Source organism: Neoarius graeffei, chromosome 2, assembly GCF_027579695.1.
Source record: "Neoarius graeffei isolate fNeoGra1 chromosome 2, fNeoGra1.pri, whole genome shotgun sequence".
Taxonomy (NCBI): domain Eukaryota; kingdom Metazoa; phylum Chordata; class Actinopteri; order Siluriformes; family Ariidae; genus Neoarius; species Neoarius graeffei.
In genome coordinates this window covers 6,500,139-6,525,417 of record NC_083570.1, presented here as the reverse complement: position 1 = coordinate 6,525,417, position 25,279 = coordinate 6,500,139, and the positions used below count along the sequence as shown (strand labels likewise).

Genomic DNA, 25,279 nt, shown 5'->3' with positions numbered 1-25,279 from the left:
CCAAAAGAGTCTCCATCATCTCTCCAAAGGCCAGACTTTTAACATTTGAAGTTCAGAACTGTAGTAATTCATGAATAATAATAATAATAATAATAATAATAATATGAAATCCATTTGATTAACTGCAAATCTTGCATGTGATGATGAACTCATTCTACCAATTTGCAAATGTGTTTTCCAAGCGAATACCGCACTGACTGTCAGGAGGGTGTATGTTCCTTTCCCTCATACATGGAAATAAAACCCATCCGGAGCCTTAAACACTGCGTTCCATGAGGCTGGCAGGGGGAGTCGCTCTCTTCTGTGGGATCTTTAACTAGTTTTAGAATGCTAGTTTAAGCTGATATGTGATTGATCTAACGGTAAAACAGCACGAGGGCTCGAGAACTTTGACAGGTTACAATTTTACTTCAGGGTTGCCAGATACTGCTGACGTTTTCCAGCCCAAAACGTGTTCAAAACCCGCCAACATGCACTTAAAACCACCTAAAATGTAAAATGGACTTGATGCCTATCTTGTAAAGTAAAAATATGCAGCTAAAGTCCAGTATACTATTTGTAAATCGAACAAATAGCAGCATGAGCCCGTCAGTGCTGGAGGTGAAGAATCTGCTGTCTGGTACTCGGCTCCGTGTGGTTCAATCAGATTATAACTCTGCAATCATCTGCTGTGTTCTGAATCCTACATGCACCAGTAGGTGGCGCACACGCAGAATATTATGTAGGCTATGTTAGGCTACGATGCATCGCTAACATCTGCATTGCTGAGGTTATTTATTTTTTATTTATTTATCTTTTTATCCTGTTTGTTTTATTAATTTTATAGGCCTAGTTATTCTGCTTAATTTTTTTTTGTCTCCATCCATGTATTTTCTTCATCTGTTATCCTGATTTTTGTGGATTTGTTAGATTGTACCTGTTTTATATACTTCAATTAAAAAAAAAAGTTAGGCTGCGATGCATGGCTGAATGTAACATGAGAAGAGAAAATGGACAATGGATTGCGTCATTCTTATTTATAGTTTATGAGTTCAGTTTCTGCACTACATTACACACATTCATATTAGTCTTACAGTTACATCGACATTGTTTTGTTTAAATAATACTTAATGAGATAAATGTTTGTTAATGATCAATTTAAGCCAATGCTCGATTTTGGTTGTTTAAAATACCTAAGGGGTGCTGGGTAAACTAGGTCTTTGTGTCGTGTGATGCCCGCGATCTCTGATTGGGTCACAGAAGTGTTTAATATGGATTGGATTGGATCGGGGTGATTTCTCAGAGACAACAAGGGAAGCCGAACTTCCCCTAAAATTCTCTCCCCAAACTGCGGCGTCTACGACGTTGAATTCTCATTAAAACAATAACTTGCATAACATAATATATGCCCAAGATTGTATTTATGTTCATAACTATCCCTATGTCATCCTGTAACTTATTTGAGTGATGTCTGACGAACTTGCAGATCGCTACGAGAATCACCTTTGCTGCCAGGCTGTAACCTTTCTTATTTCAATGGGCTCTATGGACTGGCAGCCGGGTATCCGTTGCCGTCTATGAGACGGCTCTGAACAGCCAATTTCGGCTAGTTGTTATTGGTTAAAATCGACAAAATTGTCACTTCCGGGGAAGCCGGGTATTTCTGGGGGTAAACGGGACATGGGCGGGCCAAGAAGCCGGGCTGATAAAGGATTATTGGAGGTGGTGTTTGAAAGACATGAGGAGGGCAGTCGCTGTACTTCGGCGAGGAACACGGAAGCATGATCAGTCAGTCCCTAGCGGATGTCGAGAAAGTGTAGTTGTGTGCCAAAGTGCTGTCCGAATTTATTTTCATATAAACGTTTCTTCTCATTGATGTCTCTGTTCATTACTCTGTAAATAAATGTAAATATTACTCATTGTGCTCCGTTAACTTTCATCCATTCTATCAGTTTGATCATTTGTGAATTCAGTCATTTATTTCATTTGTAGTTCAATCAACGTGGTTGTATGCTAGCTTGAGCCTTATTGGGATCTGCAGTGCTAGCTGCTAACAGCTGGTATCTATCTGCTATAATGGCAAAGTACGGCCAGTCGTTTTGCCCCGCCCCCACCTCGCGTTCTGTCCAGTGCGGTAGTGATGTCCTATTGCTTGTGCGCCACAGCAGAGACCCACGCGACCTTCAGCCGGTACAGTCGCTGTTCTTTTACCACCTCCGTTATTCTCATCTTTCCGGTGCGTTCTTAATTTTTCCATTGTGTCCTATTTTGCCATATCAAATGCCCAAAATGGTATCGTATTATTCATATTTAAGTGAATAATCAATTGTCATCATAACTTGGCATTTTTAACCCAATCAATCAAAAAGAGGAAATTTTTTCAAAATTTTAAAATTTTACAAAAACATTTGAGTTGTAATAAAAAAAAATTCCACAGCAGAGGCCAGATAAAGCAAGACACTATCTTTATTCTTATTAAACATGATAAAAGAAACATTGAGTGTTAGGTAAATGCAAAAATATATATATATAGTAAAATATTAGAAAATTTATTTTTTGACCATAATGTCCCAAATGAGAGACCAGTTTCTGAGACAGACCCACATAACAACAAATTGACTCATGACAAATAACAAATAATTGAAAAATTGTATTACGTAGACCTAAAACTGAGCTTCGCCTATTTCAAAGCCCACCAGCCGCCACTGGATTGGATGTAGACTAGTGGACGGAGATAGTACATAGAATGCGCTGCATCAAAGTCCTTCTAAGGCTGTAGAAGTGTCTCTGGCTGCATTCTCACACAGAACATTCGTGCGAAATGTTTATAAACATCTGATAAAAACCCGCCGAAATAACGTCAAAACCGCCCAATCTGGCAACACTGTTTTACTTGGCAACGGAATGCATCTGAATTCTGATTGGTTGTTGTACAGAGAAAAGTTTTCACTGCAACCGAACTGCTGTTTTCGTGACCACGCCCCCAGCGCGGATATTCATGTTCACATTGTTCAGTTTGTTTTTCTCTTTTATTTTAGATTTCTGTTATCTGACTCTGGATCCCAACACGGCACATCGTCTCCTCATTCTGTCTGAGAAGAACAGAGCGGTGAGAGACAGTGGGAGAGAGCAGCGTTACTCTGATCATCCAGAGAGATTTGATTACTGGGAGCAGGTGTTGTGTAAGGAGAGTGTGTGTGGACGCTGTTACTGGGAGGTGGAGCGGAGCGGTGCTGGTGTGTCCATATCAGTTTCATATAAAGACATCAGCAGGAAAGGACGGGGTAATGAGTGTGGGTTTGGATTCAACAATCAGTCCTGGAGTCTGTGGTGTTCTTCTTCTTCTCTCTCTTTCTATCACAACAGCATTAAGACTGATCTCAGAGTTCCATCACCCTCCAGAATAGGAGTGTATGTGGATCACAGTGCAGGAACTCTGTCCTTCTACAGCGTCTCTGACACGATGAAGCTCCTCCACAGAGTCCACACCACATTCACTCAGACTCTATACGCTGGGTTTGGGTTTAGGTACTCCTTGTTTTCTGGTTCTGCAGTGAGATTGTGTGATCCAGAATAAAAGTGTGTAGTGTTTTCTGTAAAATTCCTGCATGTTGCCACGTTGTTGCTCAGTCGTCTGTTTCACTAGAACACAATCCAGCTGCACAAAAACACTCATTTTAATATTTTAATTAAAACAGATGAATAATTTAAAATAATTAAAAAGGAAATGTTAAAAATTAACTGTCAGACAAGAAACTCGTCAAATTTAAAAAGAAAATGATCTCATGACCTTCACATTATAAAGTTCTGTTTGTTTCATATTATTCCACAAGGTTAAGTACGCTCGCATTTGTGGACATAAAATAATTTTGGTGAAATTGGGCAGCCTTGTCTGAGTCCACGTAACATCTTAAATTTTGGTGTCATTGCAGGGTTAAGGGAGATATAACTATCAATATCATTGTGAAATATTTTAATAACCTTGCAGAGCCCTTTTCCAAATCCAAGAGTTTTGAGTTTTATAAACATAAAATCGTGCTCCACAGTGTCGAATGCTTTGAAAAAGTCTAGAAATAAAACAAGACTGATTGAATAATCGATTGGTAATCAATCATATCCAGAATCAGTCGGACGTGGTTTTGAATATATCTTCCCTTCATGAAGGCTGATTGATATTCGTCTACAAGTTTTACAAGTCCACGCTTTAGACGATTAGCAGATACTAAGGCAAGTAATTTATAATCATTGCATAGTAAGGTTATAGGTCTCCAATTGTCTAGCAACAAGAAGTCTTTTTTGGGTTTTGGTAGCAAGGTTATTAAGCCTGTCTTCATAGTCGAGGATAAACATCCTTTGTGAATGCATTCTAAAAATGCTCTATGTAATATATTTTTTTAATATCCACCCAAAAGTATTTTAAAAATTCAGATGTTAAGCCATCGATTCCTGGTGATTTACCATTTTTCATTTCTTTTAATGCAATTTCAATTCCTGTTATAGTTCATTCCTCATCAAGTGTATGTTTGTCTTCATCCAGTTTTTTGATGTTATCATTGATGGGATAAAATAAGATGTCACATTCTGATTTATTAAATTTAAGTTACAATAAACGAGCCAAATTCCATCCCGTACTCATTTCTGATCTTCTATTATATTATCATTGGTCATAAGCTTACTCATTTTTTTTCTTAGTTTGTCTTTGTTTTTCAAGTCTGAAGAAATACGATGAACTTTTTTCACCCTGTTCGATCCATCCAGCTCTTGATCGAGTGGAAGCTCCATTTGCCTTTATTGTGTACATTTCTTCTCATTGAGACTACAGTGACTAATTCTGAAATGTTTTCAAAGGATAGTTGTGTTATTTACTAATGTATTAATTTTATCAATCAGATCCTTTTGTTCTTGTCTTCTTATTTTAATTGAACTTTTATTTCATTTTATTTTATTTCTACTGTTTAATTCTTATTTTTCTTCCCCATTTATTTTATGTAATTTTATTTTCTATTGCTTACTGTTTTGCTTTTACTTCTGTAAAGCACATTGAACTGCCACTGTGTATGAAATGTGCTATATAAATAAACTTGCCTTATACGTGAGTTTTTTACCCATGCCAATTGCTATTTGTTTGACCTTAAACTTAAACCATTCCCATTTACCCCATCAGACATGTCTAACTCTTCAACCTCCAAAATAAGAGACTCCACCTGATCACAAAATTCACGGTTCTGTAATTAGTTATTAAATTTCCAGATATGAGGAACACTGTAAGAAACCTAATTTTACAGTATGACTAATTTTTTACAGCAGTTTTCTTGGTCTATAAAAATAGTGTACAAAACTAAAATTAGACATTATCTGTAAATCAACAATCCATCTGTTATTCTAAGTATTATGACAGTAATAAACTACATTTCTCTTTTTTTACAGAAAAATACCATATTCATTTTACATGATCTTTTCAGTTTTCTTAAAATACATACAAATTCATGTAAAATGACAGTAATTATCTGTAATTAAATATGTAGCCTGGTATATTAAAGTTTGTCCATACTAACAATATTAACACTTCTCTGTAATTTTAAGGTAAATCTTATTTTTATTTGCATGTAATTAGACATTCAACCTGTAATTAACTATGTAGCTTGTTATATAAAAGGTTTACTGGTAAGTCTACTAACAATCTAACGTTTTTCTCTGTAATTTTAAAGTAAATCTTATTCACAATCTTGTTCACTAGTACTTGTATGGTATGTATAAAAGTGCTGGTGTAGACTTCTATACTTTAATATTCAAACTGTAATTCCGGATATAATGCCAATGAATCTGACAAAAATAAAATGAGGAAAGGCAAAGTCAGGAAAAAGGATTGCAATAGTCCAGGCAGGAAGTAGCAACAACAATTAGCTTCTTGCTGTTGAATGTTTTATTCAAACATTCATCAATGCATTTACACTTAATGATAAGGGCATCATGAACCCCCAGAGTGCTCTTTTGAATGAAGGGCCTCCAAATTGAAGCTTCAATTTGTGTGCGCCAAATAGGCCTAACACATGAACAAGTCTGATGCACCTTATATCCAACAATAACATGCCAGCCACAGAGTGAGACACTGAGAACAGAAATCTTCAATCTATTGCAAGTTTAAAAAAATAAAAAATAAAAATAAATTATATATATATAAAGGCTGTGCTTACAAAAAGTTTGTCTCAAATGAATTAACACTTCAATAACATTCATCAACTTATTTCAATGCACTGTTCTACTTGGAAACCTTTGGTCCTGGCATTCACATGGACACGTGTTTGTTTGGTGAGGTAGTGATCTCACCCTTTTACTCTGTCCATTCAAAATTGGCAATTTTGGAAATGAGGCTCAGCACCCTTGGGTTGACAGCATACTGACGTCCCTTTGCTTTTCGCTCGACTTTGGTCCCTTGATCTGGGTTGATTCTGAAGATGCATCTGTTGGAAGAACATTTAACACAAACCATTCAGAGAAAACTAATGTTGGCATTAAAGCCAGTGAAACAGCATCTTTAGATACAAAGTTAAAGGCCCGGTCCCACTGCACTTATGGATGCAAAGAGGATGTAAGACGTAAAAAAATCTTTGCCATCCGTTGGAAAACGCTATGCATCCGTTGTGTACTCATTGCATACGTGCTTCATACGCTCTATCCATCGAGCATCCATCCACTGTGATTTCATCCACGCAAAAAGTTTTGAGCTGCACAAAACTTTTAGAACGGATGAACTTTCCGCCGTGTACGATGTAAATCCGTGACATATACGAGCAACAAACGTTCTATGTCCGTTATCATCCGTTAAACGTCTGCTGTATCCTCTCTGCATCCTCTGGGCATCCTTGCAACTCACATCCGCTGCAGCTGAAAACGGAAAGAGGGAGGAAAGATAAGGTACATGAAACGTCTATTCATCGTTAGTAGCACGGAAATAGAAAGGATGTTAGCGTATGCATCTCGTATATAAAGTATTCAAAACGGACAAAGCGTTTATATCTGGGATGTATCTCGTATATTTAGGATGTCTGGAGTATGTCTAGAGTATGTAGAAGGACACCTAGCGCAGTGAACGGTCTGCATCCGATATACATCCGCGCAGCATCCCCTTTGTTTCCGTTAGGCGTACGTGATGCATCCCCTTCACCCGCTATGCATCCGCTCTTTCTGCTATGCGTCCGCTTCTCAGTTATCACCGGTAACCCCTTCGGAGCTGTCATCCACTTCCATCCGCTAGGCTTCCTATGAACATGCGTTTAACATCCCCACTATATACTACCCACGTCTGTTCTTTTCCGTTCTGTTTTTGCCAATTTTGTCCATTTCTGGAGCGGATGAAAACGGATAGAGCCACCCCCGAAATTTTGCTCATCCGCTGTGTCCTTTTTGCATACGTTTTGTGTCCATCGGCCAGTGGGACTGGGCCTTAATACGTTTTCACAAAGCTACACTATGCAATTTCCAATCATTAGAGGGGGTTGGGAGTAGAAATGCACTGAGACTCCTAACTTGAGCAGTATGTATACGTACCGCATGTCTCAGAGCCTGTGAATATCCTCATTCAGCCAGGTCATAGTTATCATGAGGAAATTTAATTGAACACAACTGGACTTGGTTATACGTCTTTGAAGACGTTTCACCTAGGACTAGTCCTAGTCTAGTCCAGCCTAGTCAGACGAGCATGAACTGACGAAGAGGTGAAACGTCTTCAAAGACATAACCAAGTCCAGTTGCATTCAATTAAATTTCCTTGAGATACGCAGGTCAGAGTTATGAGCTGGGGAGGAGTTGCCAGGTTTGAATGCTGTGTGTTTACAAACATCAACTGGCAAATTCTACATTATCTACCTGTAAAGCAGCGTGTGCATGCATTCTGAAAGTGTACCTCTGCAAGAACTCCAGAGTAGCGGCAAGTTCCACTGGGTAGTCAATGTTGTGCAGGTAATATGAGCAGATCATCATCATCTGGAATGCTTTGGTGAAGCTGTTCGTTGACTATGACCTGGTCCACAGCAACCATGAACATCTTGGCAGTGAGTGGGCTATTACCTGAAAACAGTGCGAGAGTATTATTACCATAGCCAGTAAGTAGTTTGCTACATGTATATGGATCCCTAATGGTTAAGTAAGCCAGGAGCTGTGTTCCGCACACTGCAAAACAAGAACTGTGCCAAGTGTAAAAAAAAAAAAAAATTTAAACTATGTAAAATGATTTCTCCAGCTCTAAACATGTTTTGCAGTGTATGGTACACTCCATGTGTGTAAACAAAGATATTAAAATAAGTCATAACATTATTTTTTGGCACACCTACCACAGACCACAACACAGGGTGTCCATGGTAGCTTGGTGGGGTCATCGACATTTACTAACATCTTGTCTTCCAGCTCTTTAAAATGGACAAGAAGCATCAGTACAGCTGCACAAGTTTCATCACCTCCTGCCAGGGCTTGGTTCAGAATAGTGCCTGCTCTGCTGGACGGCTCAGTTTGAATAAACTGAAAATACAGCAGGATTCTTCTGAACTTGGTGGCTGTGGACTCTTCAAAGCTGTCATCAATCTGGACACCTGTTAGTTCTCTGAAATGAAGCCTCATTCCAATTTCCTGGCAGACGAAAGGCCATTCCTTAAGGATCTCTTCTGTCTCCTTCAGTCCTGACAGTATGTCTCTCCTCTGTGAGGGAAACGTCTCAACCATCAGTCTTTCTATTTTCTTTGCATCTTTGTCTTTGAACATCTTCATTAGTTCTTGTTTTTGCTCATCTTTTGTTTCACCAGCAGGAAGCTCTGGGTCAGGATTAATGCAGCCATATGCATCTCTGCATGCTTTTTTTGCATTGTCAGGAGTGTCACTTTCAGAAAGCCTTTTCTGGGCAGGAGCTTGGAGTCGTCTATAGTTATCAATCCGAGATATGAACTGTTTCACAAGTGAGTCATGCCCAGTGCCGACAACCTGTCCCTCAATCTCATCTCGGAAGGATTTTGGGTAGTGAATTACCATTTTCCTTGCAATTTCAGTGATGTGCCTCTTTCCAGGTTTCTTGCATACAGTCAGTATTTCAGCAGCGACAATCCTAATAATCTCCCTTCTCTCTGCTGCAGTCGGTCTCTTCTCAGTATCCAACACCCTTCTTGTATTTGAAGGCATCGTATTCCAGGGTATTTCAAAGCTGTAATGCCAGCTACTATCTTCTCTGGCTAAAAGTGAGGAGCCACTCTCTGAAGCAGTAGGGGAGGCTTGACTTCTCATAGCTGTGACGGAGACTGGGCTCCTTGTAGCAGTGGACTTCGGCATGGTGTCGATATCATCAGTATCACACACAAATGATTCTTCACCAGTGCTCGCCTCTTCAATTTCACTGGTAAGTAATGAGGAGGAATCATCCTCTCTCATAACTGAGGGTGAACCTGAATTAACAAAAGGACACATTCATGTCAGTCAATATCATTCATATATAATTTTCACTTCCTGTTCTGACCAGTGAGTCAATCCTTACCTTGTAGTATCTAATTTAGTAGTAAGTACACTGTAAACCATCACTGTTGGTAGGCTAGTGTCACAAGTCGAGAGAGTTGGCAATGACTCAACAAAGACTACACAGAAAACAGGACCCAAATACAAATGAAGGGGATGAGGAACAGGTGGAGAGAGGGAGGAGAAGGTCAGGTGATGGGAGCCAGGAGAACACCGATAGATGGAGAAACACTAGGAGGGAGAGAAGGACAAACCTGACAACAGGACACAGGTGAAGCAGATGCAGCCAATCACACAGGTGGGAAAAAAGGACAAAGACAGGAAGTAAATATGAAACAGAACACAAGGGGGGAACTACTACAAAATAAAACATGAAACAGAACACACAAAAACCACAACCATAACACTAGTATGCACACACCCTTGTAAACTCATCTTCACAAAATGTAAAGTTTGGATGGATGTTTTCATTTAATGATTAATTCTCTTCTCTGCATTGCTGGAGATAAAACCTATGTTAACATTAATAATAGTGGAGCACTCTGCCGCCTCTTATTTTGTTCTATTTTGTTATTCTCATCCAGGACAATATTGCATCCTTTAACATTAATTAATTAATGCAGTTTTAAAATAAAGAGGCTGCAGACCATTTATCTCATTCATCTTAATTGCCAGTTAAGTTTCATATTGTGTTTTCATGGAAAAAGGACACCAGTGATTAGTTTGGCACAAAATATAGTGGCAACTGAGACTTTTCTATTCTTTCAATTAACTCTCTCTTATGAATCAAATCGACACCCAAGTATCATCACAGCATCCATAATAAGCATATCTTCCCAGGCCTACAAATTAACAGTCATTTTTAACAACCTTGATTTTCATCTTTTTCACCATCTTGGTATAAAATTTAAAGCCCTAATGGGCACTTTAGTCTTCCAAATTGTGATTCTTTTTCCCCCCAGTAAAGTGCACAACAATCTAAGGTGCATGCTACGCACAAACTGTATACACCAAAAAAAAAAAAAACAGCAAAACCCTTGGTAAATATCTGAAAGATGTCATACTTGTTGCTTATAACTGTATACTATATATGAAAATGTGAATATTTATCAGCTGCTCACAGCTATTGTTTTACTTGTGTTTAATGCAGGCCATAAACTTTCTGATTTCTATTGGCTTCAGAGAGGGATTTCTGCTGGTTGCAAGGTCATCTGCCTCCACATACTTCAGGTCCTCAGCTGAACAGACTCCAATATTTTTGATAACCTCCACTACTCGCTGTATAGAATCCTCTTGGCTGAAGACAGAACTGAGGGATGAGGTTAGGTTGCTCACCCATTCATCCATGACTACAAGAGGGGATAAAGACAGAAAACGGTCCAACTATTTTCATTAGCTTCCTGGATACCTGAAGAATAATTTTCGTTCAGTTTAGTTCACCCCTACTGATCAACAACACTGTGTTTAAGAGACATTACTTTATGTCCATTCAGACTGTACAGAGGCAATGGATAGAAATCCAGGCAGTGTTCTGCACTTACGCACTGCATATCCTCAGCTGCTTGTTTGACTTCACAGGCTCCATACGCCGACAAATACAATGAAGTGTATGGTGTCACCAGAAAGCAAACCTTTTTGTCATCTTTAATCAAAATGAGCTCAATCTGACCAAACTTGATCGACTCATCAGACTCACGTTTTAAGCAGAGAAAAGATCCTTTTTTGTAAAGGGTGCCTTTAAAGTCAACCTCGGTGGACAGAGAATCCGGTTCTGGAAACGTGTGCTTCGACTGCATTGCTCACTGCATCACTGTACAGGTGAGCATGATATGGAGTTGAGTTTTTTTTTATTTCAACACTGGTGCAAAAAAGGAGTTTGAGCAGAGGGTTGTTTGGAGGAGTTGGTGCTGGTTTGCGAGTGACTGGCATATATTCTTAAAGTTTTGAATCCTCCTTATGCACCTCTTGAAGTACGAGTGTTTACTCTCAAATCTCATTGTCCATAGCCGTATAAGGGGGCCCAGTTTGAGGATCAATGATGCATAATGGAGAAGATAGTGGTGCTTGGGTTTATATGGTCAGAAGGAAATGCTGCTTTTCTCATTTCCAGATATTCAACCACAACAATGTTGAGGTAAGCTACCTGGGCAGTGGTGATCTTGGGTGCACACACTAGTTCCACAAGTTCTTTCAAAGTGATCACGAGTTGCCACACTGGGTCACGAGGATCAACTTTGTCACCAATAATGACAGGCAGGAGTCTAAGGAGACACCAGTTCTCAGCTGTTTGGCCACCGACTGTTTTGGCCTTTTCATTCACCTGACAAGGAGATGAGCTGGAATCTGAGTCCTTGTAGGCAAATTGTGTGATTCTCCTGTTCAACTGAGAGTATGTGAGCCAAATGTTTGACTTTTATGAAGTAGCGCAGGTAAATGGCTAAGTCATAGGCTACAACTCCCTCAAACAAGTCATGCCCTATGCATGGAGGAAGGCCTGGCTGACATACATGGAAATATTTCAGAGTGTTGAAGATGGAGTCACAATATATGCCTTTGACATGATTCACATCACTCTCCTGCAATAACTGCACTGCTTCTTTGTAGTTATCAACTGTTCGTACAGGAAAGCTCTGACTCACACTCTCAAGTTGGTCTCTTTGTACCTCACAATACCTGCAGAAGTACTTGGAGGTGCTGAAATTCTGAGTGTAGCCACCAATGCAGTGTGACCCCAAACTGTCACCTGCAATAGATATTATGGTTGCTCGAACCACACGACCATAGCGTGTCACGAGTCCATGTTCTTCAAGTTGTCTCAGGTCTGACAACAATCTCGAAAACACTGTGTCCTGACCAAAGGATTTAAAGTCTGTCTCTTTGCACAACAGTACTAACTGCATATTGTCAATACTGGAACGATGGAATGGCTTAAAGTCAGCGAGTGCGAAGTATACTCCGACAAGTTTATGTTTTCTCCTGGATGACCCAAGTGGGTTCACAACTTCAAACGCATCCTGATACAAAATCAGTTTCAGGACTATGTCATCTGCTTGTAGAGACAAGTATTTGGATTTGAAGACAGAGCCATCACAAATATCACTTCAGATGATATCAGAAACAGGGTGATTTTGAGACTCCACACACTCTTCCCACACAACAGGATCTTTTAGAATGGCTCTTAAAGTGTCATGCAAGGGTATGTATTGTGCATAACAGTCTCTTCTATGTTCATTGGTGCCCAGGTAAACATTTTCTGGGTGCACATAGGCAAAGTTCCTCTCAAAACACTGCCTCCTGGTATGTTCAGTGGAGAGATGAGAGCTACATGCAGCATGCAAATCAGTTTCCTGGAGACTCTGAAAAACTGAATCAAGCTCAGCATCTGACATGTTACTATTAGCTCTAAGTGTCTCTTTAATCTTGTCTTTTGTGTACTGATGACAAATGGCATTCAGTCCATTAATTTCTTCAACAATCATTTGAATAGTTGACGATGGAACCAGGTACTTTGCCTGGAGTTGCATGTAAAACAGGCACAGATTCCTCATGTACAATGAATTAATATCAATATCTTCTGTAACCTGAGACTAATTTTTACTGAGGTCCATTCCAGTTTCAGTTTCGTTGGACTCAATCTGAGAGGACACAGATGGCTCGGAGTATGTGACTCTAGTACTTGTATCAGTTTCATGTCTATGCGTTCTTGCAACATGTGATGTAAACGATGACTTTACTTTAAATGCCTTGATACAATTGCGGAATGGGCAATGTATTAACTAGGGATGAGCGAGTACAGCATTATCTCTATCTGTTAACCGAATTATCTGTATCCGGAGTGGGCGGGGCCTAACCCGGAAGTGGGTCTGGTTGTCTTGAAACGGGCAGGGCTTTAGCCAGTATGTTATTTTAAGCATGCAATTGTGATCAGAAATTGTTATATTTATGACTGATTAGAAAACTATTTACAGGACAGCATCAGCATTGAGCTTCAGATCAATGGTTTTGATCACGATAGCAAACGAACCATTTACAGAACAAGTTTTGCAACAATGAATACAACACAGCGGAGCACCGTGTTGTTGTCTTTTCCCCATGTGGATCCCCTGGCTGGATAACTGTTGCATGCTGGGAAGCCCCGCCTCTGACAGAGAGCCGCGCGAGATGACAGAAAACAATGCAGTGTTTTATTCAGTCATTGGGTCAAACTAATACTCTGGAGACTTCCCTATGGAGATGGACAGCACGGAAATGCCAAAATCACGGTGGAAAAATTACCGAGTTCATTTTCATTTACCGTACGATAAGTCGGTATATCAAATATCACGACAGGCCTACACACTTCACATCAATATATTTTGTGAAATAAACCCAACATGTTCACATTGTTCAGTTTGTTTTTCTCTTTTATTTTAGATTTCTGTTATCTGACTCTGGATCCCAACACGGCACATCGTCGCCTCATTCTGTCTGAGAAGAACAGAGCGGTGAGATGGAGTGAGAGAGAGCAGCGTTACTCTGATCATCCAGAGAGATTTGATTCCTGCTGGCAGGTGTTGTGTAAGGAGAGTGTGTGTGGACGCTGTTACTGGGAGGTGGAGTGGAGCCGTGCTGGTGTGTCCATCTACTAGGAAGTCTGTCTAGTCCTTCATCCTTCACCATATTCCAGTCCCCTCCCGATATTATATTTCCAGTTACATATTTAATTTTAAACTGCAAAATAACTTCTCTAATCTCTGTAAGAAGGGTTCTGTTTTGTGCTATGTTAGCGTCCATAAACATTTCCTAAAATTAGTGTAGAATTGTCTATTTGGAGTACGCATATTACCCAATGGCCATTGTTACTACTTTTGGTGGCAATTATTTTCCCGAGTGAGATATTGAGTAAAATTGCAACGCCTGCTGATCTTAATGTACCATGTGGGGAAAAAAAAAATTGCCTCCCCATTGAGTTGTCCAAAACTTTGTCTGATTCCTTTGAATGGGTTTCCTGAAGTAGTGAATGGGCTACTGAGCAACACAGAGCGATCAGGATGCTCTCTCTCTCTCTCTCAGGGAGCTGATGTCACCTGGTCACATGACCTGGGTTTTCCCCTAAAGTTTAGGGGAAAACCCAGGTCACATGATTCAGACAATTTCATTAGTTCAATTAGTTTAAAAGAAGACAGTTTAATTAGTTTAAATGAAAACAGTTTAATTAGTTATGTTTCAAAATCTGCAGCTATATAAGAGCCACACATCCACACAGAGCTTCAGAGCGACACAAACCTTCACAGCGAGTAACAGCGAGTTTCCAGCGATCATCAGCAACTTATCAGCAATTCATCAGCGGCTATCAGCGGTTTAATCTTCTCCTTCCGAGTAAGTCACCTTGCACTAACTGAGTGATTTGTATTTTTTTTTAAGTTTTAATAATCTACTAACACGACACACACTAATCGCATGACTGTCTGTATCGTATGATATTTTGCAGTTTACGAAAATATTTCAGCATGAAAGTCGAGGTGACCACAGCGGTGACCTTCATCACCGGATTACTGAGAGGAAGAGGACCTCTGTCCGAAAAACAGCTCCAACACTTCAGCCGTTCTCTGGAAGAGGCGTTAGGAGGTGAGATTAAACACCACATTACACACCTGTGACTTCTGACAAAAGGATCCACATCATATTTAGTCTTTATTCGATCTGCTTATTTTTCATTTTCACTGAAATACCTTTACAATTATACCGACTCCTTGCTGTGGTCTGAGAAAAAGGGAAAGCTTATTAGTGTGGCATTCAGTTAAAGTCAGTGATGTATAAAGACCTAGATTTAATGGCGGACAGATGTTTATCTCGGGAGCATTAACACTGCCCAGAAATGCTGCCTTTCTCGAGAGCCTCATCCCAAGTGAATGATAGTCATGATATTCTAATAACAAATCTATTCTTAAAACAATCTGCGAGTTGAACAGAGTTTTTAAAAGTCTGTTTTCTTTGATTCCAGAGCATTATGAGCACCACTGGTTCCCTGACGCACCGTTCAGAGGTTCGGGATATCGATGCCTCAGAATCAATCGCAGGATGGAGCCGCTAGTAGGGAAGGCTGCTTACACCAGTGGTCTCAGCATGGAGCAGGTTCGCGCCCTCTTACCGTGTGAGCTGACAGTGTGGGTCGACCCCTACGAAGTGTCCTACCGGATCGGGGAGAACGGGTCCATAGGTGTGCTGTAGGAGTCCACACCACTGCCGCTGGAGACTCATCTCAACTCTGTGATGACCGTCTCCAGCTAATCTCTCAGCACATCTGGCCCACATCTGTTTGACATTTTAAACGATGATTTTAATGACTGGTCTCGCTGCACGTATATATCCAATTTATTGGATATATTTTGGTTAAGTTCCTTGTAAATTAATTTTTATTTCATTTGTAAATATTTTGATTTATTTTATTACTTGTAAATATTTTGATAATTTTATTTGTAAATATTAAGATTTTTATTATTCGTAAATATTTAGATGATATTGTTTTTAGTAAATATTTTTATTAAAGATGATTAAATAAATATATTTTGATTAAAGATCATGATTCAGTTTTTTTCATAGTGTTTGTTTTACATTTGCATGATGCGTAATACAGTTTATAAATACAGTAAGCGCACATTTTCGGTGTAACTGTAGCCCATTTGTTGTTGTATAATTTCTGACCCCTCTCTACCACATCCATCAGTGGAAAGGGTCCATCAGAGGGCCACACTGATCCACTCCTACCAGTGACAGATCCACTGCCTTATCAGTGTTGCTGCTATGAGAATGGTCACCCAGCCAAACAAGTTAACAAGCAGATTATTAAACTACAGAGACTTAAATTACTCGCACAAATGTCAGTAGCCCTTCAAACGCCCAAATGTGATGTGCATACAGTTTGAAAGGGCGAACTGTTCGACCATAACCGCCTCAACAACTGTTCAAGCTGCCTCACTGTCCGCCTCCTCTGTTCTCACTGGCCGCGCGCGAGCGGAGCAGCAATGGACAGAGAAGCGGCAGCTCAGCGCGCGCAGCCGCCCCGGATTACAGGAACACCGGGAGATTGCTGTGGAGTTTTTGTACCGCCGTTGTTTTAAACTTCTAACAGGACTGGATTATTTATTATTATTTTAAAAGGGCAACATTTAATTCGAGGCAAAAAGGGCAGGGGCTCAAGCACCCCTAAAGCCCTATGTGTGCACGTGCCTGGTTGTGTATTAATTTAATCAATCAGATCCTTTTGTTCTTGTTTCCTTATCCGTGAAAGTGTTTGACCCATGACAACTGCTATTTGTTTGACCTTAAACCATTCCCACACGTTAGGATCTATATGATTGTAGTCAGCAGTGAATTTCAGTTATTTCAACAGGTAAAAAAGGACTAAGCGGCTACAATCTATCAAATATCTATTAAAGTTATGACTGTTTGATCCAGATAAAAGCTGCTCTAGACTTTGACTATAAACTGCGATATACAGCTTTAAGACGCTGTTTATCTACTTTAGAAGTTTGTGCCTTTTTGAAATGGACACTATTTGTGCTGGAATTTATGGACAGCAACGTTTGTCTGGTTGATTTTTATTCGACTAATTTAACATGAATTCGTTGTTCACAATGTAGAATTATCAGGGAAAAAATAGGGTGCGATACTGAGTTCAATCTTTTCAAATGTTACCCATCAACAATACTGGAAATGCCTAATGGATGTGAATTATCACAAAGAATGATGCATGCACTGATGGCTGGCTTGTTTAAATTGCTCGCAAACTCGCTTTATAAGCAGCTTCAATAAACATTTATATTCTAATATGCGGAGTAGTTAGAAAAGTTCCCGGCGGCGGCGAGTTGACACAGTGCTGTCATATACACTTGGCTTTGTTTCTTCCCTTCTGAGCGTCGGTCAGGCTCTCTCTGGAGGGCGGAGCCACATCTGGCGCGTCTTCCGGTTGGCTGTCGGCGCTGTCTGGCAGCGTCACGTGCGGGGGAAGGGGCGGTCAGAAACAGGGCAGTGGCGCGCTCACGTGCAATCGGTAAACTTGTGGATGGGTAAAGCTTGAATTCAGATGATGAAATAAAAAGTTATGAGTGGGTTAGCATTTATAAAATCCAATGTAGATTAAAATAATGTCTGTCTATTGTGTTGCATTGAACTGGAATAGCCCTTTATGTGCTGTTCAGCACAGTGAAAATGACAGCGCCATGAAAACCTAAATGATGTCCAGATTCTGGAATGCGAGTAAAATATTGATGCGTTTGATATTTTGCTTAAATTAAGTGAAGTCAACTCACCTTTGTTTATATAGTGCTTTACACATAATGCAGTATATAGTGTGTGACAGAGAGAGAGATGCTTATGGAACTGATCAGCCTACAAATACAAATAAAAATTTATTTTCTTTATCACCTTTTCTCGATAAAGAAAAAGATACCACGTTGCTTTGAATGTGATTGGTTGAAGTGGCTCTCATCAATAAAACTGGCCAATGACAACTGTGCGCGCGCCTTCTTTTTTGAAAATCCGTCAGTTGGATCCGGCAGAGCGATCGGTAGATCTCTATGGCTCTGGATACGGCGCGAGCGTCAGTCGGCAGTGTTGCCAGATTGGGCGGTTTTGAATTCTACTTTGCGGGCGTAAAATGGCTTGGGCTGGTTGACAAAAATTGGGTGGGTTTGACGTTAGTTCGGCGGGTTTTTATCAGATGTTTATATAGTTTCACTCCCACTAGAAAGCAGAGATGGGAGAGAATGTAAACACCTAAGCTGAATGATGTTCTTGAATATGCGAAGGAAATCAGGAAAAACAGCTCTCTTTGGCCAACTGAGGCAAGTCAGAGACCTAGTTTACCCAGCACCCCTTAGGTATTTTAAACAACCAAAATCGAGCATTGGCCTAAATTAATCATTAACAATAAACATTAATCTCATTCAGTATTATTTAAACAAAAAAAATGTCGATGTAACTGTAAGACTAATAAGAATGTGTGTAATGTAGTGCAGAAACTGAACTCATAAACTAGTAAATAAGAATGACACAATCCATTCTCCATTTTCTCTTCTCATGTTACATTCAGCCATGCATCGGAGCCTCACTTTTTTTTTTTTAAATTGAAGTATATAAAACAGGTACAATCGAACAAATCCACAAAAATCAGGATAACAGATGAAGAAAATACATGGATGTAGACAAAAATAAATTAAGCAGAATAACTAGGCCTATAAAATTAATAAAACAAACAGGATAAATATGATATGCATTGTAGCCTAACATAGCCTACATAATATTATGCGTGTGCGCCACCTACTGGTGCATGTAGGATTCAGAACACAGCAGATGATTGCAGAGTTATAATCTGATTGAACCACACGGAGCCGAGTACCAGACAGCAGATTCTTCACCTCCGGCACTGACGGGCTCATGCTGCTATTTGTTCGATTTACAAATAGTATACTGGACTTTAGCTGCATATTTTTACTTTACAAGATAGGCATCAAGTACATTTTACATTCTACCAAATCGCAGTGACGTACTTCCGGTTAACATGAGATGCACACGCGCGCGCCGTGAGTCAGTACAACGTTGGACGCCGTGGAGTTCAGAGCTGCCTTGTGCTCTTCCTTCCAGAGCTGCGCTTTTTTTGGGGGGGGGGATTAAATTCGGTTTTATACAGGTAATTGATATTTATGGATATATTATATTCCTTTTCTTATAGTTTCTATGATTTTTTTTCTGTTAGAAATTTCCGACTTCTTTATGTTTTGGGAGTTGTTTTATTAATGTTAGTCACATGGACTCGTATAACTTCACGAGAGCTTTCATACCTCAGTTGGTGTAAAGCCTAACGAGGAACTTTAGGGAAGTAAGTGATAGTTCCCTTAAAAGATTCACTAAGAAGGGAAAGTAAGTGATAGTTTCCCTACAGTCTAAATTCGTAATACTGTTATTCTACTTAAAAGTCGACAATGTCATTAAAATTGGTAATAAAAAAGGGAAGCAAGTGTTAGTTCCCTAGCAAAAAAAAAAAAAAAAAAAGGGGGAAAGTAAGTGATGGTTTCCCTACAAATGATCCACAGTCGTATGAATTTTGGGAAACACTACGTTCATAATCTTCGATCTAGCTTTGCTTCGAAGAATATTCAATGAGTGGCGTACAACTCTGCTGTATGGATGCTCCAAACGGAATTTCGTTGTTCTTTTTTGAGACAATGACAATAAATATTCAGAATCTGAATAAGACTTGTGAATTCCTATTCACACTACATATTTCTTGTTCAGATTCTGAATCTGAATAAGACTTGTGAATTCCTATTCACACTACATATATTTATTACTTTTTCGCGGCAATTAATATGTGTGACCCAGGAACCTCAACTGAAACCACATCCTCAGAAGATTTGAAAACGTCTATATCTGCCATGTTTTCAGAGATGAAAACTGATCTGAAACAACATGTAGAACAGTTTGTTGCGACTGCCATCGAAAACTACGCTTATAATGAAGATTTCTGGAGTGATGAAGAGGAGGAATCTGACGGGAATATCTCTAACGCAGATCTTGCTGGTGACTTAGAAAAATTTCTTTCTCAAGATAAAGATCAACAGAAAGAGAAAAATGCTGCCGCAAGCGAGTTCCAGGACCTCGCCCAGGAGTTTGCCACAAGTGAGAAAACAAGCCCACCAATTGATGACGATCTGGTGAAGATCATAGATGGTCTCATCAATGACAAACTACCCAAAGCAAAACTCGACGAGCTTACTGACAAATATGCCAGACCGGAAAATTGTAAGCTCTTACTGGCTCCTAAGACGAACAGGACTGTGTGGACTCAGCTTAAAGACAACACCAAGAAAGCAGATACTGGAATGCAGAGATGTCAATGGATGTTTTTAACTGCAGCTTATGCTATCCTTGATGCCTCGAAAACAGCATCCAGAGAAATGAAAACCAAACTAGTCCATGCTTTGGTGCTTATCCTGTCTGGCAATAGAGAAATCAATCTGAAGAGAAGAGAGCTGCTAAAGACAGATCTCAATGCCCAGTACAATGCTTTATGCAATGCCTCAACTCCTATTACAACAGAGTTGTTTGGTGATGATGTGGGGAAAGAAATTGATGCAGTGACCAAAGCAAACAAGTTGGGGGAAAAAAGCTTATACCCCCTAGGAAGAGTCGTGGTTCACGCTTTCAGCCCTATGGCCAGGGAAGGTCTTCAGATCGCTTTGGCTCAGCGAGGGGTCGTTATGGCGGCCGAGGATTCAACAGGCCTTTTTTAGGGGAAAGATACGCCGACCGCAGGAGGACGTCGGCGAAGTCCGCATCCTACAACAAGAGCACTCAGAATTAACTCCTCCATAACAGGTCAGCTATGATAACTTGATAAATATGCTACTCGGGTCACAACAGCCTTTTATAGCTGGGCAAATAAGCCGTTATTTGAAGGAATGGAGAAAGATCACTACGGATCCTTACATTTTGCAATGTGTAAGCAACTGTCCCATTGAATTTGACTATGATCCCCCCTGTATCCAAAATGTCACTAACTATGAGCATAAATTCTCCCCAGCTCAACAAGAGGCCATTGGCAATGAAATGGAGACATTTTTGAACAAGCATATTATTGAGCCTGCAGTCCCAGAACCAGAAGAAGTTATTTCACCCATTTTTGTTACCCCCAAAAAAGAACCAGGAACGTTCAGGGTTATATTCAACCTTCAATCTCTGAATGACACGGTTACCTACCACAAGTTTAAAATGGATACTGTTGAATCAGCTATCAAATTAATGAAACAAGGATGTTACATGTCATCTATAGATTTACGCGATGCTTATTATTCAGTCCCCATCGAGCCCCAGTTTAGGAATTACCTCAAATTTGTCTGGAGGGGTAGATTGTTCCAATATACGGCACTGCCCATGGGTTTATCCAGCAGCCCTCGAATATTTTACCAAGATTTTGAAACCGGTATTTGCCACCTTGCGATCCCAGTTCGGACACTCGTGTCTGGGATATATCGATGATTCATTTTGTACTGCAGATACACTTGCTCTATGTCAAGAAGCCACCTTGCATGCGGCCCAGTTATTCACTAAGCTTGGTTTTGTTGTACATCCCACCAAGTCTGTATTTCATCCCTGTCAGTCTTTGGAGTTTCTGGGATTCGTTTTAGATTCTGCCCATATGAGAGTCACTATTCCAGAGAGAAAAGTATCCAAAATTGTGAGTTTGTGCCAGAATTTTCTACAGGACAAACTTTTCACCATTCGCGAGGTAGCTTCGCTTATTGGAACTCTTGTCTCCAGATTCCCTGGGGTTGAGTTGGGACCGCTACATTATAGATCCTTAGAGCGAGATAAAGACATTGCCCTACGTAGAGCTTTGGGCAGTTTTGATGACTGCATGTCCTTATTGAAAGAAAGCCGAGTAGAGTTGAACTGGTGGATATGCTCCATCCCTCACAGATCTCGAATCATTGACCATGGGGTGCCGGAGGTTGTCCTTAACACAGATGCTTCTGGAAGGGGATGGGGTGCTACTTCGGGCAGTTGTTCTACTCAGGGTTTGTGGTCTCCTGAGGAGGCTTCTTACCATATCAATGTTTTAGAATTATTGGCTGTCAAATTGGGCTTAAGAGCTCTTCTTGATCAAACTCGAAATCAACACATCCGTATCACTTCAGACAATACCACCACAGTGATCTACATTAATGCCATGGGAGGTTGTAGGGCTTCAGCTTGTGACACCATTGCAAAAGATATTTGGTCATGGGCAGTAGAACGTGAGAACTGGCTGTCCGCAGCACATGTAGCTGGAATTCGAAATACCATTGCAGATCATTTATCATGCCAGTTGAACCCTGAGGTGGAATGGGAACTGAGTCCTAATATATTCAGGAAGCTTATGCACTGTTTTGGTGTTCCTGATATTGACTTGTTTGCAAGTAGACTGAACCACAAGGTTAAGTCCTATGTGTCATGGAAGCCTGACCCGCACTCAACATATATAGATGCTTTCTCGTTAAATTGGGGAGAATTTGCTAATGCCTATGCTTTTTCCCCCGTTTTGTCTAATTGGCAGGTGCCTTCAGAAGGTCACCCTAGAGCAAGCCACCTTGATTATTGTTGTCCCAATGTGGAATACACAAGCATGGTTCACCAATTTACTAAGGCTGTTGATCGATCATCCTCGAGTTGTCCGAGCGACCAAGGGAATCCTCTCAAACCCACTGCACGGCAAGGTCCATCCACTGAGTCCCAAACTCCATCTTCTGGTATGCAGAATATCAGGAAGGAGTTCTCTAAGCACAACATGCCTTCAGAAATTATCGAGGTCCTCCTATGTGCCTGGCGAGACGGAACACAGAAGCAATATAACGTCTACCTGCACAAATGGACCCAGTTTTGTTTACAAAGGAAAGTGGATTCCATGCAGCCCACTGTGAATGATGTGCTCGAGTTTCTCCACGATTTGTACAAGAAGGGCTTAGCCTATTCCACTATGAACACAGCGCGTTCAGCTTTATCTAATTATTTAATGGGCACACCCTTATCTGGAACTCGTTATACTGTGGCCAATCATCCATTTATTGTTCGTTATTTCAGGGGTGTTTTCAATTGTCGAAAACCTTTACCCAGGTACTCCTGAAACATGGGATGTTGACGTTGTGTTAGATTATATGAAGTTATTATACCCTTTGGACAAGCTTTCATTAAAAGAACTTGCGTTAAAGTTAGTGGGCCTTCTTGCCCTTACCTCAGGACGGAGATGTCAAACTTTAGCTCATTTGGATATTGAATGCATGAAGAAAACACAGAATTATTATTTATTCCAACTAACGGAGCACATGAAGCGGAGTAGACCAGGAAATACGTTTGATTCCTTCTACGTAATAAAATACCAGGAACAGGAATTGTGTGTTTATACGACACTAGAACATTATCTTCAGCGAACTTTGTTACATTGTCAGCCTGGACACACACAAATGTTGCTTTCGTATGTTAAGCCTTTTTCACCAGTTGGAACCAACACAGTAGGTCGATGGATTAAAACACTTCTTGACTTAAGTGGCATAAACCCTGCTAACTTTAAGGCGCACAGCACTCGTTCCGCTAGCGTAAGTAAAGCTAGTCAAACGGTTCCAGTAGATACTATTTTGAAACATGTAGGCTGGTCTGCAGAGTCAGCTTTCCGCAAATTCTATGACAAACCTGTTGTAACGAATGGTGCTTTCCAAAATGCTGTCCTGGAATAAAAAATTGTTTTCTTGCAAGGATGGTTGTGTCCATAATTGTGCTTTAAAATCTCATGTTAACCGGAAGTACGTCACTGCGATTTGGTAGAATTGAAAATTAAACGAGACTTACCTGTAAGTTGAAGTTCGATGATAGTACTGCTGCGGATTTGGTAGAATTATCATTGAACTTCAACTTACAGGTAAGTCTCATTTAATTTTCAATTCTATCTGGAGTTCTGATTTTAAAATGTGATTTAACTGCATACACTTCATGGACAGAAAGAAAGGACAAAATGGGAAAAGAAAATAAATGACCTGAAACCCTTCGAATCTCACTTTGGGACAGGGCCAGTTTAGGGCTACTAATGAGGTAAAACAATTCAATAATGATGTGATTTGAAACAGGGGATGTCAACAGGTGATTGTAGTCATGATTTGGTAAAAATCAGGATCCAGGAAAGGCCCAGTCTTTCCTCGAATGGCAACATTATAAAGTGGTAAACGCTTTACTGTCCCAACGGTTTCTGATTTGGGGTTGTGGATACACTGGTCATGGTTACATCTTTTTTAAAAGTATTTCGTCTCTTAATATTATTCTGGTCGTTCTAGTGACTCCATAGTTAATGTGATGCTCCACCATGTGGGTACTCTGCTCAAGATACCTGTATGAACCTGAAGGGAATCGACTACATACACATCCGCTTTAAATGAATAAAGAAGGCCACTCTTTAGTCATAACATGGCTGCAGAAAGAAGCCGCTCCAGTCACCTGATCAGCAAAACTTGATAAATGAAGGATTTGTGAATGAAAACAGACAACGTACAGGCAGCCCCAGAAATACCACCAGCTGATTTGGGCAGCAAAATTGTGATTAAAATCAAGAAAAGCAGCTGAGAAACAGCAGCAAGTCTTGATCTCGATGAGAATTAGCAGATACAACTAGATGAGATACGATTCAAATCAGGACCATGGAGCATGGGGACAGAGGAAGAGTAACGCAGCAGAAACCATTCATCAGCCTCAAGAAGAAGAAAATAAAGGTGACATCTGCAAAAGAACACACAGAAACACAGCAGCTTCTGGAGAACCATTTTATTTTCAGATGAATCCAAACTGAACTTGGATGGATGTGGTGGTCGAGTGTTTGTGTGGAGAAAGCCAGGAGAAGAATTCCAATCAAACTGCACTAGGGTACTATAAAGCACGGAGGAGGCTGGGGCCGTTTCTCCTACAGCGCTGTTGGTGAGCTTGTGTTCAATAACGGCGTCATGAACTTTCAGAAATCTGCAGAGAAATGATTCAACCAGCAGAAGTGGATTTTTCAGAAGGATAATGAACCAAAGCAGATGACTGACATTGCTAAAAATGTCTCTGCCAACCGTACTGAACACAGTTGTACACAATTATACACAAAATATTCAGATAAAAAAGGAAAAGTTTCCTGTAACTTGTTTAAATGATTAATAAAACATTTTTTATCATCTAAACCTTTATCTTTCTGGCTGCTTGATTCATTAATATCGCGACGTTCTCTTCTGCGTTTCCTGGACAGAAAGTTTCTTCCTGAATTCGACAA

At 40.1% G+C, this 25,279-nt stretch overlaps 2 protein-coding genes across 2 annotated transcripts in view; one reads left to right on the top strand and one right to left on the bottom strand.

The window, feature by feature from the left end:
- The window catches only part of LOC132879325 (tripartite motif-containing protein 16-like), a 63,009-nt gene extending 59,209 nt beyond the window's left edge, over nucleotides 1-3,800 (top strand). Inside the window, exon 6 of the mRNA XM_060913719.1 lies at nucleotides 3,018-3,800. Coding sequence (XP_060769702.1) covers nucleotides 3,018-3,556 — 539 coding nt within the window. The 3' untranslated portion in view covers nucleotides 3,557-3,800. The remainder of the gene's footprint in view (nucleotides 1-3,017) is intronic.
- LOC132877588 (tripartite motif-containing protein 16-like) overlaps nucleotides 1-25,279 on the bottom strand; it is a 421,828-nt gene that overhangs the window by 277,804 nt on the left and 118,745 nt on the right. The gene's annotated exons all lie outside the window — the stretch shown is intronic.